Genomic DNA, 20,014 nt, shown 5'->3' with positions numbered 1-20,014 from the left:
GTAAATATGCAAAATAAATATATCATCTTTTTATTTTATATAATTTTATTTATTACTTTAATTATTTTCAAAATATTCATTTTTAATGTAAGTATGTTTGAATTGATAGTTAATTGTACATAATATAATTCAAATATTTTAATCATCCAATATTTTTAACAGAAGATTGAATGCTTATTTTTCTAAAGAATAAATGTGTGAACTGTTGTAGCAAACTACGTTAATTATAATTAGTATCAGCAAAAACTTTCAAATTATGTTCAAGGACGTTGATGAAACATTCTATGTTTTAGAATAATCAGTTTTGTACAATTAGCGCATCAATAATTTTAAATGAATGAAAAATAAATGTTGTTTTGGGGATTATTATGGTTGAATTTAAATATATAAAATTTGTTATTTATCTCATGTTTTATTTTGTATTGTTTTCTTAAATCTTAACCAATAGATGCATTTGAATTTCACAATTACTTGTTTTGTAAAAACTGTTCTTTAGTGGTACAAAATTGTATATTTGAGCCAACATTGAATTGAAATTTTATTGGTTATTTTTGCAAACACTAAATAAAATTTGGCAGTTATGAACTTTATTAACCAAGAATTATCTTTCTGTATATTTTATATTATTATTGTCTTCATTAATCATCGTTCACAAAATATAGGAACCTACAAATTTTATATTTTTTATATTTTTATTTATATACACCTTTTTCACTTTTCATGCTAATATTTCTAATATTTTAAGTTATGCGCCTGTATTTATATTTCCAGATATATTATTCTGAAATAAGTAATTAATTGAAAACCAGATCTTTATAATTCTGCAACAGATGATAAGCAGATACTGTGCAGCACGTCGTGGTACGAACTACAGTGCTTCTGTCAGCACGCTCAAAGTTGGCCTTCACTGTTTCGTAATAACGACCATCACTAGAATTTTACATAAAACTTAATAAATATAGAATCAACCAAAGAATAATTTTAATATTCTGAAACATACTTTACCTCAAAACCAAACATTTCATTTTGAGACATTTTACTCGAAGAAGATCAATCGCTTTCTGACTTTTGTCAGAAAATCTAAGATTTTCTGGATCCCACCTAGAAGTTTAAACATGCAAAGCTAACTTACTAAGGAATATGACCACCATTAAGGAATTACGAGGAATTTATTTACCTCAATTCTAATCTTTCCAGTAATGGACATCCATTGGCGATGGCATCCATAAGTTGATCAACATGAATGTTTACACCTAATCTTTCGTTTGTTCCCATAACTAATATTCTTGAATTGTAAAATATTATTTATTTACCTTGCGGTCAATCAAAAAATTTATCACACACATAGATATTTTGTATGCTTCTGCTGAGAAAAGATGAAAGATCGAAAAGCAAGAAAGTACAAACTCAGACAATGGCAGAATGGTAGTTATTGAACTAAAAACACTATTTTATAGTTTTTACTATATTAATTAGCATACTTGGCATTTGTAAGAACTGGTAGCACACTCATCCACAGCTGATCAGTGATGTGACCCATTCCGCTCAAAAGTACAGCACTTAGTTGACCACCGTGCCTTGAAAGGAATTTATGCAAAGCTTCATCTGTAAGATTATCACTTCTGTCCAAGTCGAGGGATACCAGAGTTCTGAAAGAAGCGAAGAAAGTGAATTGGAGGAATTTGTGGATATTTATGGTAGAGTTGAGCACGTTGCTTTTTTAACTCTACGTAGAATAAGTTATAGTAATCACAAAAAAATCGAAAATGAAAATGTTTACATATCTTTACGTTTTAAATGTTTCTGAACCTCTTGGCATGCCTTAAAAAAATGTACGTATGCATGCGTGTGTGCGTATGTTCGGATACAAATTTTCGTACACGGAACAACCGATGGGAATTATTCAAAAAATATTCGGTTCGTATTTCATAGGAAGTTGTTTTGATTAGTTTTTTTTGCTAAAAAAGATTTCAGAAAAATAATTACTTTTTTGAAAAAAAAAGTTTTTTTTGCATAGAAACGCAATATCGAAGCGCGTAAGCGCCGCATTGCCGTCTAACGGACAACCGATGTTACGAAACCCACAGAAATGTAACAAAATTGATACCCATTATTAAAATCTCCATAAAATATCTGATAATTTGATGTGCATATGTCCAATGATCATTTTTGACCTTAAAATGGTATTTTTTTACGTTTTTTACTAGATCTCCGAAACAGCTAGACCTTCCCTCCCAAAAATTTAATCAGTTCTTCATATTGTCAATACAAGTAAAATGTTTTTGGAATTATTGAAATCGGACGTCCCGTTCTCTTAAAAACTGAGTTACCGTTTTTGGCACTTTTTGCCCCGTATCTTCGAAACGGCTAGACCTGCCTATGTCAGAAACTAATCAACATGTTTACCTATTAAGGGGTTATGGGTACTTGGAGGCACGAAAAAATGAGAATTTTCAGTATTTTTTTTGTTTTTTAAACGATGTTTTTTACAAAAATATTAATACGGTATTATTATACAATGTTTTGACTCGAAGTAACAAAAATTTCAGAAAAATAAAATAAATATTCCCAAAGTTATAGCTGTTTTTGTTGACCCTGTTTCAAAAAACGGTCCTGGCAGTGACCATCATAACTCCTTAGAAATTCATCTAAAATCAATCAAATAAAAAAAATAGTTTCATAAATAGATAATCCTAGGCCCGATCGAAGGTTTTCTTTTTTTGCAAAAATTAACAAAATGGCAGCATCAGAAACAAAAAATCTAGATTTTTGGGTAAAAAATCAACAGTTAATTGGTCTTAAAAAATTGAAATTTTTGAAAAAATAAAAATCCTTCGATCAGGCCCGAGATTATTATGTATTCTAAAAGCTGTATAAATTTCATTAAAATTATTTTTTTTGAGTTACAGTGGTCACCGGTTCAAAAATCATTGAGGAAAACGCGTTTAAAGTTTCACATTGGATTTGCGTACACATTGGATTTGCGTACCAATTTTTCAGCATACCAATGGGAACTATATTTACAATTAGGTCCTAGGGTATCCATAATCAATATTATTGATTATATATATATGTATTCAGCAATTTGTACGATAGTAGAACTAGTATTCACGGTTTTTAGGCATATTTTTTACACTAGTTAGTTGGAGCTTTCAATTTTTTCTGGTTATGGATTCAATCTTGAGCTACACATCTTGAAAGTAAATTATCATTGCTGAGATCATCGTAAATCGCTTTGAAAGCTTCTAAAATATCAGGAGGTGAGGGAGAATAATCTTGAGTATAAGTATCGAGCTCTCCACTTGCGTCAACGCGCTGGTAAGAGTCCAATAACTCAAAAAGTAATCATCCGATCAACTTGAAATTTTCAGAGAGCATTTTCAAGATATTACATTTAATGAAAATGCAAAAAAATAAAAATCGATTTTTCAAATATTCCAAGTACCCCTAACCCCTTAATAGAAATATCAATAGGTTTCACCGTGTTGCCGAAATCGTCGATAAAAATTTGACACACATACACACACATACATCCATTTTTTCTAAGGTATGCCAAAATGTTCAGAAACGTCTGAAACGTAAAGGTGTATAAAAATTTTCATTTTCGATTTCTCTGCGATAGCCATAATTTGCCATACGGGAAGTTAATAAATTAAATTATATAAATGAGTTTTAGAATTTTTATTTTTTTTAGAATTAAAATTAAAATCCGAATCATTTTTGATATTAAAAAAAAATTATTTTAGAAATTAAAAAAAATGTGTTTTTGCCTTTCCTAACAAACTAATTGTTTCCTAAGAAGAAGAATGTATGTTGAATCTTTCGAATCGCATGCTTTGTTCTTTCAAAAACTGCAATTTTTTACACTTTTAGCTTATTATCTCTGAATTCAATTACGAATTGAGTGTTTTTTAACTTCCCGTAGGGTAAATATAGTAAGCGCAAAAAATCGAAAATGAAAGTTTTTATATATCTTTATGTTTAAAAGGTTTCTGAACATTTTGGCATACTTTAGAAAAAAAATGGATGCATTTGTGTGTGTGTGCGTAAACGAATTTTCGTCGATGATTTCGGGACCACGGATCAACCGATTTCAATAATTCATTCAATTCGTAATGATAAGGTGACGTGGTGATTAGTTGTTCGCATAGGCAGGTCTAGCCGTTTCGAAGATATGGCGCAAAAAGAACCAAAAATGGGAATTCAGTTTTTGAGAGAAACGAAACGTTCAATTTGAATAATTCATCAAACATTTTATTTGTATTTATTTGTATTGACTAAACGAAAAACTGTTTGAATTTTTGGATTATTTGTGTCATTTGTGTCATTTTTTGCGTTCCGTACCTAGATTTTTAATTTTTATATGGTTCAAACAAATGTCCTTGACATTTTTGATAGTATGGAATAACCGATTTGTATGATTGAAAAAACATTTGGTTAGCGCGGCGTTTTTGGAAAAGGCATATCTTGCCGTTCCTGAGGTATGGAGCGTAAAGAGTGTAAAAATGGTCATGCAGTTCTTGAGAGAACAATTAGATTAATTCAAAGAATCTTTTGCTTGTGTAACAGTGTGCAAAAAATGGTTTTGCATAAGAATTCGTAGCTTCTGAACTAGTGGGGCGCATGGCATCGTGCTTTAAGGCAAATTGCTGGAACTTTCCGTACCAAAAAGTTTAACATTTTTGAAAAAAATTACTTTGAAAAAATTAGATTTTTGAGAATCTATAAATTTTTGAAAAAAAAAATACTTTATTTGAAAAAAAAACTTGGAAAGAAATGTATTTTTTTAGTTTGAAATATTTTGGAAATTTTGAACTTTTTTCAAAGCAATCGCATTGCTTTAGCTGCATAGAGATGCAATATCGAAGCGCGTAAGCGCCGCGTCGACGTCTAACGGATAACATTGGTACGGAACCCATAAGATTGTAAACAAAATTTATACTTATTGTTAAAATCTCTATAAAATATAATCTAATGATCATTTTTGACCGCCAAATGACTCATTTTTTTTACTTTTTCCTCCATATCTCCGAAGTCGTTGCACCTGCCTTTCCAAAAATTTGAACACTTTTTCATTCAGTCAATACAAATAAAATGTTTTTTGAATTCTTCAAATCGGACGCTTCGTTCTCTTAAAAACTAAGTTACCGTTTTTGGCACTTTTTGCCCCGTATCTTCGGAACGGCTAGACCTGCCTTCGCCAAAAACTAATCAGCACGTTTCCTTATTAATACGAATCGAATGTTTTCCGAATTATTCAAATCGCTTTATCTGTGTTCCCGAAATCGTCGACGAAAATTTGTATCCGAACATACACACATACACGCACACACATACACACACACACTTACATCCATTTTTTCTAAGATATGCCAAAATGTTCAGAAGGTTTTGAACGTAAAGATATATAAAAATTTTCATTTTCGATTTTTTTGCGATTACTATAACTTGCCCTACGGGAAGTTAAAAAATTCCAAAAAAAATCGAACTTTTAAAAAAATGACGAATTTTTAATTACAGTACAGGAAGTTTCAGCAATGTGCTTTTAAGGCACGACGCCTTGATCCACTATTTGAATCATTCAAATCGGATGCACTGTTCTCTCAATCTTAATTTCTCTTTTTTGCACTTCGTATCTCGGAAACGACTGAACCGACCTTTCCCAAAAAATAATCAGCACATCTCCCTATCAATTGGAATCGATTACTGTTTGAATTAACCAAATCGGTTGGGCTGTGTTCCTAAAAACGTCGACAAAAAATTGTATCTACACATTCATTACTTACTATTAGTTAGTTAAAATATTTTACTAAATAATATACAAAGTTTTTCCGAATATTTTAAAATTTTTAAAATTTCGAAGTTTCCTTATATGAAAAGGAAATTTCCTTATATATTAAGAAATGTTTGACTTTAAAGATTATTAGAAAAGGTTAGAAAGAGAATTAACTAAAACTATTATATTATATAGATTAAGCTTGCAAGATTATTATAGGACAACATTATGCATCGTAGAACGTAATTTATAAAATAATCGGTACCACGAGTTTGCTCCTAATTTCGTGATAAAATTTAGCGCCTGACATAATTCTGTACATCGTTGTACACTATTCCGCAATAGCTTTGAAGCATACATTTTTCATCATAGCGCCTTGATAAAATCGTAGCGTCTTGAATAAAATACAACAAATGTGGCTATTACATAATAATACTTCTATATGATTTTAAACTACTTTTTTATATATTTTTATGCAAATTCTGAATTGTTTTTGGCAACGTGCCGATTAGGTTTTGGCCAAAGCAGGTCCAGCCGTTTCAAAAAGTGATAAAAATTAATATTCAGTTTTTGAAAGAACGGAGTGCCCGATTTGAATGTTTGAAAAAACATTTTACTTGTATGGACCGAATCGATAATTGACTAAATTTTTGGGAAGGCAGTTCCAGCGTTTTCGGAGATCCAGAAACAAAGTATAAAAGACGGTATTTGGTAATCAAAAATTATCATTGTGCATATCAACGTATCTGATATTTTATAGAGATTTTAATAATATGTACATATTTTGTGTCTTTTTTGGGTTCCGTACCAACTTTTTAATTTTAAAGTTTACTTATACGATTGAAACAAATGTCCTCGATATTTTCGACAGCATGGAATAAGCGATTTGAATGATTGAAAAAACATTCAGTTTGTACTGACCGCGAGATGATTTTGCGAAAGGCACGTTTATGGAGCACAAAAGGTGTAAAACTGATCATGCAGTTTTTGAGAGAACAGATCATCCGATTAGAATAATTGAACTAGCTGTAAGTGGAATTCTGTCTTAAGGCAATTAAGGCATCGTGCCTTAAGGCAAATTGCTGGAACTTCCCGTACCAAATATTATTATTTTTTTAAAAACGATCAACATTCTTGAAAAAAATTTACTTAAAAAAAATAAGATTTTTGAGAAACTATATTTTGGACAAAAAATTACTTTTTTTGAAAAAAAAAAAAAATTTTTAATTTTTTTTTTTTTGAAAAAAAATGTTTTCTTTATTTTGACATATTTTGGAAGATCTGAACTTTTTTTCAAAGCAATCGTACGGCTTTAACTGCATATGGAGACAAAATATAATGCGCGTAAGCGCCTCGTCGCCGTCTAACGATTAAACATTGGTACGGAACCCATAGGAATGTAAACAAAATTTATACTTATTGTTAAAATCTCTATAAAATATCTGATAATTTGATGTGCATATGTCTAATGTTTATTTTTGTCCGCCAAATGGCTCATTTTTTTACTTTTTCTCGCATATCTCCAAAGTCGTTGGACCTGCCTTTCCCAAAATTTGAACAGTTTTTTATTTAGTCAATACAAATAAAATGTTTTTTGAATTATTCAAATCGGACGCTCCGTTCTCTTAAAAACTGAGTTACCGTTTTTGGCACTTTTTGCCCCGTATCTCCGGAACGGCTAGACCTGCCTTTGCCAAAAACTAATCAGCACGTCTCCTTATCAATACGGATCGAATGTTTTTTAAATTATTCAAATTGCTTCATCCGTGTTCCCGAAATCGTCGACGAAAATTTGTATCCGCACACACATACATACTACGCACACACACACACACACACACACACATCCATTTTTTCTAAGGTATGCCAAAATGTTCAGAAACCTCTGAAACGTAAAGATATATAAAAAGTTTCATTTTCGATTTTTTTGCGATTACTATAACTTACCCTACGGGAAGTTAAAAAATTGCTTGTGTAGACAGTATTAGAAAATTTACAAAAAATTACGTGATTTTCAAAATTTAAAAAAAAATCAAACTTTTCAAAAAATTAATCAAAGATCAAAAAAAATCAAATTTTCGATTTTTTTCATAAAAATCAAAATTTTGAAGTTTTAAAAAAAATAAAAAAATTGAACAATTTCAAAAAATATCAAATTTCAGAACATTTCAAAAATTTTCAAAAAATTAAAAATATGTTATTTAAATTCCAAAAAAATTCAAAATTTTGAACAAAAATCAAATATATTTCTTGAATTTAAACTATTTAGAGCAAATGTTGATGGTTTTATTTTTTAGTAAATCCGTACAAATGCAACGGAAGTGCGTTACGGCAGATAAGATAAGATAAGAGTCGAGTGCCAATGATTCGTCATTTGCTTTCGATGATATCATTTCTATACGGGTCGATTGTGATTAGTCGTCACGTATGTGAATAGAGATCTGTCATCTGTCGTTGTATGCGTACCGGCATCAATGTTGTATGCGTACCGATAACAACAAGGAAATCGGCATAGATAAATAAACATTTTAAAGTTACATCGTAGTACAAATCTTGATTTAATGAAAAATGCCTGAATTAGAAGAATATTTTACCCTGTCCCCCGTAAATAATTATAATGAAAATAATAAAAAAATGCAGTACTTGCGCCGTGTCTGAAACATAAGTTTATTGCAATAATTTATATATTATTGGTAGTTTCTATAATTCTTTGAAGGTATTAAAATAGAAAATATTTTTTAGACAAGACAGATATTACAGCTGCTCAAAGAATGAAATTATATCGCCAGCGAAAAAGTAAAAAAAATACAAGCAGTCAATGAATGTATGTTAATTTTAATTACATGAAGTTCTTCAAACACAATTATATCATGAGTAAAGTTGCGAATACAATATTTGTTTAGGCGTTGTTTAAGATAATCCATTGTTTGAACAAATATTATAGAATTTATTAATCAGCTATTACTTCATTTCTCTAGTGAAGGTTCATTTCTAAATGCTAATTACGATGACAAATCAATCATGTCATATTTGAAGTATGACTTTATTTACATTATTGTTTTTTAATATTATACATATTTTAAATGCTATTATAAATATATAATTTATAATTTATCATTATATAAATGTGTATAATGGTTGACACTAATTAATATGTGCATCACGAGTGTTACTATATTACTAATAAACATTATTCAAAATTGTTATATGATGTATTTATTTTTACAAATGCCATCTTGTACATTAGCAAATAAGTTTTACTTCAATCGCGTGTGAACCTTACGCGCACTCTTTTTTTTATTCATTTATTATTATACGGCAATCAGAACAGTAATTACATTCTTTGAACTGCTAAGCTAAATAATAAATAATAAAATAATAATAATAAATAATAAAATAATAATAATAAATAATAAAATAATATAATAATACTACAAAAAAAATATATTAAATTAACTAACTTATTTTGATGATTTACTAAAAAATATAAAAACTGTTTCCTTAAACAATTTGCTAGATAAGGATATTATACATTGGTGATTTTTGCTTAAGTCTCCTGGAATCTGGTATCTCAAGCAGTTGTGCAACAATTTTATTTGGATGGGCTTTTAGTTTCTGAAAGTGGTGGACACTGAAGTTCCTTATTACTTCTTCGATATATAAAATATTCAGATCGTCGTGTATGGTCTTGTTACTGACGAACCACGGGGCATCAGCTATCTGTCTGGGTATTTTAGATTAGGCACGCTGCATTAATATATATTAATATGCTATATGCGACTTGCTGGCACATCCCCATAATTCAATACCGTGAGTCCATATAGGGTTTATCACTGTCTTGTAAATTAATAATTTATTTTCAAGCGATAATTTTGACTTGCGTCCTAATAGTCAGTATATTTCTGCAGCTCTAATTTTTATCGCTTTTTCTACTGGGAATTGTTCATCCATAACAGTAAACACTTGGGCATGTTGACTTGTTGAACGTAAACGAAATGTGATTCGATTTACTTTCGTTAACTTCTTTGTCTATTCCTCAATAATATTGCTATGGTTTTGCAGAATGCTTGATGCAACAGATGCGTCGATGTGTGTTGAAAGTACTGCAATATCATCAGCGAAAGTTGCTGTTAAGGTCGATTGTAATGTTGGAATGTCACTAGTAAAGAGAATATACAGCAAGGGCCCAAAACGCTTTCCTGTGGAACACCTGCTTTTATGTGATGAGTTGCGTATTTATGTAAGTATTTGAGTTAACGCGGACTTTAAATTTACTACCATCAAGGTAGGATTCTGGAATATTATAATACCTACTTGTAAACAATCCAAGAATAAGGAGTAGAGAGTCAATCCTGAATAAGATGCCACACATTATCGAAAGCTTGGCTCACAACTAGAAAAATCGCGAAACAGAATTTTTTAGCTTCAAAGGTATTATTGATAACGCTTGCAATTCTGTGGCACTGTTGAACAGAAGAGTGCTGGTTTTGAAAGCCGAATTAATAGTCTGAAACAATATTTGTATTAGCTAAGATATTCTGGAGCAGCAGTTTTTCAAGCACTTTCGTGACAATGGGCAAAAGGCTGATTGATCTATATGAAGAAACCATGTTTGAATCTTTCCCGCTTTTATGTATCATTTTTACTACGAATGTTTTGTAAAAGGTTGGCGAGTAGTTTAATCTTATTATCGATTTGTATATATAAGTTAATAGGATAAATCACTTCTTTGGCATTATGAAAGTCACCAAGTCAAATCCAGGAGATTTCTTATTATTCAGTTTACCATTTTCTTTAACTATCATTTTTAAAGAGAAGAAGTTTATACAGTTTTCAAAGTTCACTAAGGTAAATGAAGTCGAAATAGTGTCCGCTGTATTTGAGAGATCTGGAATAGGTTGAAAAACTGAACTCTGTTATTTAGCAAATAAATCAGCTTTGTTTGCATCACTTCTTGCCCAGTGTAGGTGATTGCGCTCATTCCATCGAACAGGCGGATTTCTTATTTGAAGTTTTAGTTTGTATTTAATAGGATCCCATATCGAATTATCAAATCTATTAAGATTTGATGCATATTTGTTAAAGTTCTGATTGGAAATCTCTCTGAGTCTCAATTTAAGCCTGTTGCTTAAATTATTAAAAATATTTCTATCCGAAGGTAAATGACTTGATTGCCATTTGCGTCTTGCTCTCCTTTTATCTGCTAATGAATTTTTAATTTCCAAGGACAGCGATTGCTTCTGCTATTACAGCTGCTGCATGAATAATTTAATTGAACTTGCCAACAGCGTGGTCAATCTTTGTTAGTTTTTGTTGAATGAAGTCTAACAGGATTACAGGCGTTCATAATAGAAGAAGAAATAGTGGCAATAATATGGAAGTGATCTGATGAAAGATCATAGTTTGGATTAACATAAGTATACTTGGAATTTAATCCTTTTATTATGAAGAAATCCAGTAAGTCGGGCTTCTTTCAAATGTCAGTGGGCCAGTAGGTTGAAGTTCCTGTTGATCAAGACTCCCCATATAGTGTTCTTCCTTTTGGATTGATCAGTCTTGATTCCCAAAATGTGTGCTTGCTATTAAAGACTCCGCCGACAATAAATTTACTCCCAAGCGACCCAAAGAAATCAGAGAATTGTAAAGCGCCAATCTTATGCCGGGGAGGACAATATACTGCAGAATTAGTTAATGGAAATGAAGAAAGTTGAACTTAGATTGTTGTTGCTTGAAGAAATTTTTTGTCATACTTTTTGAGCTCATAATGAAATGTTGGACTTAATAAATACGGCTGAGCCACCGTGTTAAGAAAATGTCAAGTAAATTCGTTAAGGAATGGCTTTATAAAGATACTGAAACCAAATGCCCAACTGTAATCATCTGTACAAAAATTTGCTATAATTTATTGAAAAAAAGAAAAAGCTTAGATTAGAATCTAATATAAAATGTTTGTTTTAGCTTGAGTATTGCATTGAATAAATTTCGAAAAAAACAGTAATAAAATTAGTGTGAAATTTCCATATGTTGGCTTAATCCGAAATTTTACTTATGATGTTTAATAACAATTTATTAGCGATTTTATCTTAAAAGTTATCATTCGCATTTTTTCTGGGAGAAAAAAAATTGTATGGGGGGGCATAACGTTTTTATAAACGTCAAGGTGGGGCGGCGCCCAAAAAAGGTTGGAAATCACTGCTCTAGAAGCAAAACAATTCAAGTTTTCCTTGATGTAAATCAAGCCTGATAATGTATGGCACAAAGGATTAGTGTATAAAATAAAAATTATCACTCCCAATTGAATATCATAAATTGTTGGTATCTTTATAACAGACGGTTTAGGGTTAGAGTGAATATGGAAACTTCATCAGCTTGCTTGGTTCAAGCAGGAGTCCCACAAGGTAGTGTACTGGGTCCATAACTTTACCTACTCGATACGATTTTCCTACAGATGAAAATTTAATAACTACCACATTTGCCGATGATATTGCTATTCTATCTCAAGAATCCGATCCAGTTGTAGCATAGAGAAGGCTTCAGAGTCACCTAAGAGTCATTGAAGAATGGACTAGCAAATGGCGCATAAAAATCAATGACAATAAATCAAGTAATGTAATATTCACACTAAACAAATCTTCTTGCCCAGCAGTTTAATTTCATGATAAGACAATTCCAGTTAAACACTCAACAAAATACCTCGGGATGATATTAGATAGCAAACTAACCTAGAAGCAACAAATCCAAGTTACCTATTGAAAGCAAGTTACTAATATATAAAACAATAATAAAGCCGATATGGACCTATGGTGTGGAATTATGGAAATGTGCAAGAAAATCTCGCATTGATTCAATTCAACGAGCTCAATCAAAAATTCTTAGGCAGATCGTAAACGCTCCATGGTATGTCAGTAACAAAATTATTCATGACGACTTGAACATACTATTTGTGAAAGATGTAATTAGCAGTACCAGTCATCGCCATTTTGAGAAGATGAACATCATCTTGAAAAACCCCGATCTAGGAGGCTCAAAAAAAAGTTCTAATTGATTTGAAGACAGATAAAATTCGTTAAAGACCAGACTCAGCCCACGATATATACTTCAGCTAGATTAGTTGTTCACTCAGTGGAGTGCCATCTATTGTAATTTTTAAACATCAGCCAATTTATTTATGTGTGTGTATGACTGTGTGTGAATATGTATACCTGTGTGAGTGAGTACAAACATAAGCACAATTGCTCATAGAATTTTGTAAATTCTGATTGCTAATAAAAAAACTATAAAAAAAACAAATCACTATGAATGATAACAATGTTTGTTTACAATAACGTGAGGCACAGTATACCTGGTCGAATGTTCGAATCGAAAGCAAACTGAGGTCAACTGATAAGAAATAAATATTGAATATTCATTAATCCGATGTTACGTGTATTCGGAATGAGGGGGTATAAATGTATGAATATAAGTACTGAACTTTATAATAACTGAGAGACTAGCACAAGTAACGAGAGAAGAAGATTGTGAAGTGAAGATCATTATATATCATAAACTAAATAGTGGTTTAATTTGCATCTTATCGTGATGGAATATTTATAATTTACAGTCCACTTAATATCTAATTAATCATAGTGATCCCCACCGTAATGGTCATTTCGAGCCGGATTTTATATCATAAATTGTCTGACATAAGAACTACAAAGTGATTAAGTTCAATAATGCTACATATTATAAAGTGATATAAAACATTGTGATTTTAATCTTGTGCTACGTTGAGTCGCGTAAGGTCATTACGGATTTGAGATAATCGGTCCGTTTGAGAATCCGACTGGAGCAAATTGCTTGCCAATATAGCATTTTTACTTTTCACGATCTCAAAGGACGACTGTTGCGTATCGTTTATAACTATTGAAAATACTGCGTACGCATAGCTAATTCTTGGAGGAAGTTTTATTCAACCACTTGGCCACTAGTTGTCGGAAACTGCAAATGGGCACTTCTCCAGAGAGAAATACTAGCTAAGTCGATTTAATTGCTAAATTTCTATTTCTGAAATATTTTTTTTACCAGAATAATATTTTATCAATATCACTTTATTTGTCAAGCGAACAAGATTAATATCATTACTGAAATAGTATTATCATAGGGATGTATTGTTAATAATTCAATTGTATTTGTGATTGTTTTCATTAATCTCTACCTTGAAATCCGTCAAGTGCTTTTTTAAAATAATTGTTAAAAATATTATAATTGAATATTTTGAGGTACTTGGTACTTGTCTAAATATTAGATACCATTTAGTTGCTATATAAATTGTAGAGCTAATAATTGGTAAAGTCAATTGTAACAATTAACGCGTCCACTAACATTTCGGTAAAAATATTTATATAAGTATTGAATTATAATTATTATTATTTTTAATATTTTTCGATTTTTCGTGATTTTGAATTGAAATGGCAAAATGAAAAAACTTTGTGTAAGGATCTCTAAGGAGAGCCTACAAATGTATTAAATATATTAAAAACGCGTCATGAGAAAGATTATTCAGATTTTGAAAATGTACAAGATCTAATTGAAGAATTATTTGATGAGCGCACTTCAGAAGCGCAAGTGATCGATAATTTATATATATATATATATATATATATATATATATATGTATATATATATATATATGTATATATATATATATATATACATATAGGTTATTTTTAATTTAGAACGTTTATTAAGCACAATTTTAGAGTCCTTGAATAAAAAAAGTAGATGTAGTGAATCCCAAAATAAGTTGCCCGACACTACGATAACAAAATTTGACGCATCGTGCAAGAATTGGGTAGGGTTTAAAGAATTATTTTATGCAACTATTCACAATAACTAGTGAATAAATAGCATGTTGTCGTGCCTTAAGGCAAATTGCTGGAACTGCCCGTACCGTAATTAAAAATTTGAGGTATGAAAATAATCAATGATTTTTTAAAAAAATTCTGATAGATTACTTATTATAAATACATAATGTAAATGTGTAAGTGCTTATTGCATAGGTGGGGAACCTGCGGCCTCCGGGAGGTTCTTGTGCGGCCCCTTGCCGTCTAGTTCAAAATAGTATAGTTACTTTTAAACCAAAAACAGTCATATTGTAACATGACTTCTGATTACTAGCCTGAAACACAGACTCTTTGACAGATACAAAATAGAGATGTAACATATTATATTAATATTATTTAATATAAGCAATATTTTCAATTTCGCAAGACATTGCCTATTATATGATTCAAAAAGTATTATAAAAAAAATTAACAGTGCAAAAGAATCGTTAGCACCCGGGTTGACGATTTTTATGCGTATCCGTAGTGAATTGATAAAAATTTATACTTTTCGCAACCAAAAGCAAATCCGCAGCTTTGGCGGAGATCGTAGCAACCAGATTTTACCTAGACATATTGGCAATTTTATGAGACCATAGTTATAAAATGACACAAAACTATATCTTTTTTCATAAAATACAAAAATATATTTTTAAAAATTGCTATAGGCAAAATATGTGTCCGTATTTATTTGCACATAATATATAGAATTTATTTATATTTAAATCTTAAAATATAAATATAGAGTAAGGTATTTGAAATGAGAATAACTCAAATGCAAAATATAAATTAGCAATACATTTTGTGCATAATAAATACATATTTTAATTAACATATATCTTCCACGTTCATTATTGTCAGTTTATTCATTATGAAATAATACGCTTATTTTAATGGGAAAACATTATTAATCTCTAAATGGAGTGGGTAGATCATTTATTCATAATATTTTTTAAATTATATTCTTAAATGTCTGTCAATAGTGTCTAGGTATTTCTTTTGAAAAGAGGTAACGTTGCGTTTAATGCATTAATCCTTTTTGATATGATAACTATTGTCATGAATGGCAACAAGCAGGAATATTCATATCGTTCGAAAGTTCACAAATGAATTTAATCTGATTTTTTTAAAGCCCGAAATTCTCTAAATTAACCATTACCACATTAGTTTGCAAAATAAAAATCCATCAGTGAATTCAATGGCATAAGAATAATATATAATTTTTTATTTCAAATAATTATGTAACAATAAGAATATGAAAATCAAATTCAAATCAAAAGACTTTAATATCATTTTTATATAAAAAATGAATGTTTAAATGAAATTAAAAGGAACTAAAATTCGATTTTATCGAAACCAAGTCGATTTTATCTCATTACATACGTTCTAAACATACCAACTTTTTTTTCCAATCTTCAAGAGAAATGAATGAAATTTCGTTCGATTTCCTTCGATACCCAGAAATTTTACATCTCGACATTTGTTGGTCATTTTGTCATAAATTGCTCAGTTGCCTGGTTGCCTAATGAATGGGAACTTTGGAATCATAAGACGCATGAGGGAGGCAGCAGATTGGTTGCATCTACATTTGAGTTGCATTTTGCAAGGCTACCCTTTTGCGATCTTCAGCAAACTGTAGTTAACAGTGCAATCTTGTAACAGTTACACTGTTTTATTGAATTCTAGACATTGTTAAAAATTATTTGATATTCGTTCTTTATTTATTCCGATTACTTTCCTTCTTCGGAAGTACCTATTGTTGCGAGGCAACATTTTCCCTCATGTCAAAAATAAAAACAAATTTACGAACGCAAATTACAGATGCACATTTAGAGGATCATCTAAAGCTCTGTGTTACAAAGCTTGATCCAAATATACAATTACTGTCAAGCAAAAAACAAAGCCAAATAAGTCACTAACTTAGTGTTTAAAAAACTATTTTTTTGAAGTATTTTATTTACTTTTTTCTATATAATGCAATAAATTGTTAAAAGTATAAAAAAAACTATTATAATTTCACAAAAGTCACTTTTTTAGGTCAATCAGCTTATGCGGCCTCTTTTATTGCTGTCTAATTTAAGTGTGGCCTCTAATGGCAAAAAGGTTCCCCACCACTTATTGTATTGGGCGACGAGCGTATTCTACAAATAACTTATGTGTATGTTTACAATTTGTTCAATGTTTGTTTAAATTTGTTTTTTTTTTGAAATTTTTTCAAATATCCGTTTCTTTTTTGAAAATTTAGAAATATTCTCAAATTTTTGTAAAAAACGTTTTTTTTTATTTTGATGTTTTTCGAAATTTAATTTTTTTTTGCAAACAATGAAAATTTTCAAAAATATAAGTTTTGAAACCTCAAATTTTATTTGAAAATTTTGAATTTTTTTTTGAAAATTTTCAAAACTACGAAATTTTTTGTGAAACCATTTTTGCACATCGTCTACACAAGCAAAAGATTGTTTGAATTAATTTAACAGGATGATCCGTTCTCTCAAAAAACTGCATAACCATTTTTACACTCTTTGCGCGCCACACCTCCGGAATGGCAAAATGTTGGTGAAGTTACGCAAATAATCGACACACAAAGGACTGTGTGAGCCATTCTTTTTAGAAAACCTTTCGCGTAACAAAAATTGGCGGTGCAGAAGCCTTGATAAAAAATTCAAATATTTTAAATCAACTTCCTATAATAATAATTATGGTACTCAAACAAGGAATAGTGCGCAAAAACTATTTCTTGCACATACACCTTTAAACATTCAACTTTTGACAACGATCATAACTTTCGTTGGACGGAAGATGCATTGCGCAATTGGACTGTGCTAATTTAGTTCTAAAGAAGTAAATACTAAGATTTTTTTTTTAGTTTGAATAACCTCAGTAGAGTAATATTTACGTTATATTTATCGTTAATATTACGTTATATTTATCAATAGTTGCAACATTGTTTGCGAAATGAGACAAACGGATAGAAGTCGAAATATTAAATTCGGTTTTACAATCTTTTATGCAACAAACCGATCACCGATGGCTTCAGATCCTTTCAATCTATTACGTGGTCCTTTTTTAACTTTTAGGGCAAGTTATAGTAATCTCAAGAAAAACGAAAATAAAAATTTGTATGTATCTTTACGTTTTAAAGGTTTCTGAACTTTTGGCATACCTTAGAAAAAATGGATCTATGTGTGTGTGTATACGTGTGTGCGCGCGCGTGTGTGTGTGTGCGGATAAAAATTTTCGTCGACGATTTCGGGAACACCGATCAACCGATTTGAATAAATTAAAATTCGATTTGAATTGATAAGAAGATGAGCTGATAAGTTTTTGGTGGAGGCAGTTCTAGCCGTTCCGAAGATACGAGGCAAAAAGTGCCAAAAATAGTAATTCAGTTTTTAAGAAAACGGAGCGTCCGATTTTAATAATTCAAAAAACATTTTACTTGTATTGACTAATCGAAGAACTGTTCAAATTTTTGGAAAAGCAGGTCTATCTGATATGAAGTTTTAATAAAAAAGAATTAAAAGAAGCCATTTGGCAATCAAAAATGTTCAATAATAATAATAATAAATAAATATATTTTATTGAATATATATGTGTACATAATATTTCTCATTTCGGATTTTTACCCGTAGGTATATCATCCTTCATATTTGTTCTATCAATACAATAATAAGTATTTCAGATATAGAAGTTGTGACATAATTCTGTGACAAAAAAGAGGAAAGAAAATTTATTCCCCAAAAAAAATCACTTAGCACTATTTATAATAACACATAATAACTTAAAAAGGAGAAAAACAAAATAAAAGATTTATTCACTTTATGGGAGAATATTTGCGTCGAGCGAAGTTTCATTTACCGCTATGGGTCGATCAGTATATATTTTGGCATGGCGTGATTGCCATACCAAATATCGTGTCTTGTGTATTGGCCGAGGCCCGCGATGTTAATATTAGGATGATCCCCACATTTTAGATAAAAATTCTCAGTGAGCTTTTTTATAAAGTCTAGTATGGTTGGTAAGTCAGTCTGTTTGTGTATGTATTTTGAATAGTAGTAATGTCTAGTCAGTGGGTCCCTTATTTTGTTGAGTACGAGTCGTAGTGTCTTATTTTGTAATGTCTGTAGTTTTCGTAAGTTAGTCTTAGTCGTCGCGTTCCATGCCGGAGCGGCGTATGTCAGTATCGGTCTTATTAGTGTCAAGTAAAGTGTTCGCTTGTTCTTCACGCTTAGCGGGCTGTTGTGGTTCAAGAGAGGTCTCAGTAGATTTAACATCCCGTAAGCCTGTCCAATTTTTGTATTAACATGTTTTGTGAAGCTGAGTCTATGGTCCAGGGCCACACCAAGATATTTGACATCCTTGGACCACTCAACTTCACAGTCCAATACTTTAATTTTGTCCAAGTCAGTCAGTCTAGTCGTGGCATTTCGGCTCTTTGTGAAAAGAATAGCCTCCGTCTTTTGCGGATTGATTTTAATTTGCCATTTGTCAGTATATTCAGTTAGTTTGTCTATGTGTGTCTGTATCTTTGTAGTCAGTAGTGTAGGTGAGCGTGATGATTTGTATATGGCAGTGTCGTCAGCAAACGTCAGTAACGTTGTGTCGGCGTCAGTGGGTATGTCGTGAATGTAGACGTTAAACAGTGACGGTCCCAGGATTGAGCCCTGCGGTACTCCCGCCGTCACTTGTTTAACCGTCGAAAGTCCGTTGTCTACTTGTACAGTGAAGTTGCGGTCTGAGAGGTATGAGTGTAAAGTTCTCGTTACGGTGGAAAGTTTAGTTGGATAAGTTTATGTATAAGTCCGTCCATCCAGATGGTGTCAAACGCCTTCTCGAAGTCGAGTAACACCAGTCCGGTATGGTTTCGTCTGTTGAAATTGAGAACAGTATTTTCTATGAGTTTTGTCAGTGGGTGTATTGTGGAGTGTCGTTCTTTGAAGCCGTATTGTGTGTCAGGTATGATTTTGTTGTGTCTTATGTGTTAAGTCTTTTGAGTAGTACCTTTTCGGCTACCTTACTCATTGTGTTGAGGAGGCTGATCGGTCTCTAGTTCTGTGGTATGTCTGGCTGTTTCCTTGGCTTCACTATTGGAAATATGGTGGAGGTTTTCCAAGAAGTGGGAAAGCAGCCTTTTGTCATTATTCTATTTATTATCCGGGTAAGTAAAATGTAGGCGTTCGTCGGCAGTTGTTTAAGTATTATGTTTTGTAGTCCGTCCGGTCCCGGTGCTTTTCTGTTCGGTAATTTTTTAACTATTGTCTTTATTTCGGAAACTGTGGCGGGATCTATTCGTAAGTCTTTGTCCCTGTGGAGGTCAGTGAAGTCTTGAATTGTCTCGTGTACGTTTTGTTTTAGGTCTGCGTTTGACATATTGGCA

At 31.2% G+C, this 20,014-nt stretch overlaps 1 protein-coding gene across 2 annotated transcripts in view; it reads right to left on the bottom strand.

Moving 5' to 3' along the window:
- Positions 1–613: 613 nt before the first annotated feature.
- Positions 614–20,014, bottom strand: part of LOC113376836 (F-box/LRR-repeat protein 2) — a 549,588-nt gene continuing 530,187 nt past the window's right edge. For both annotated transcript variants that reach the window (XM_026616906.1, XM_026616905.1), the window contains exons 7-10: positions 1,482–1,649; positions 1,178–1,285; positions 1,006–1,101; positions 614–930 (exon numbers count right to left, since the gene is read on the bottom strand). In XM_026616906.1, coding sequence (XP_026472691.1) covers positions 795–930; positions 1,006–1,101; positions 1,178–1,285; positions 1,482–1,649 — 508 coding nt within the window. In that variant the 3' untranslated portion in view covers positions 614–794. The remainder of the gene's footprint in view (positions 931–1,005; positions 1,102–1,177; positions 1,286–1,481; positions 1,650–20,014) is intronic.

The sequence above is a fragment of the Ctenocephalides felis genome, unplaced genomic scaffold, assembly GCF_003426905.1.
Source record: "Ctenocephalides felis isolate EL2017-DRISC unplaced genomic scaffold, ASM342690v1 CF-g0.4_SCAFFOLD_01886, whole genome shotgun sequence".
In the NCBI taxonomy this organism is placed as follows: Eukaryota; Metazoa; Arthropoda; class Insecta; order Siphonaptera; family Pulicidae; genus Ctenocephalides; species Ctenocephalides felis.
This window is presented reverse-complemented; position numbering and strand designations above follow the sequence as displayed.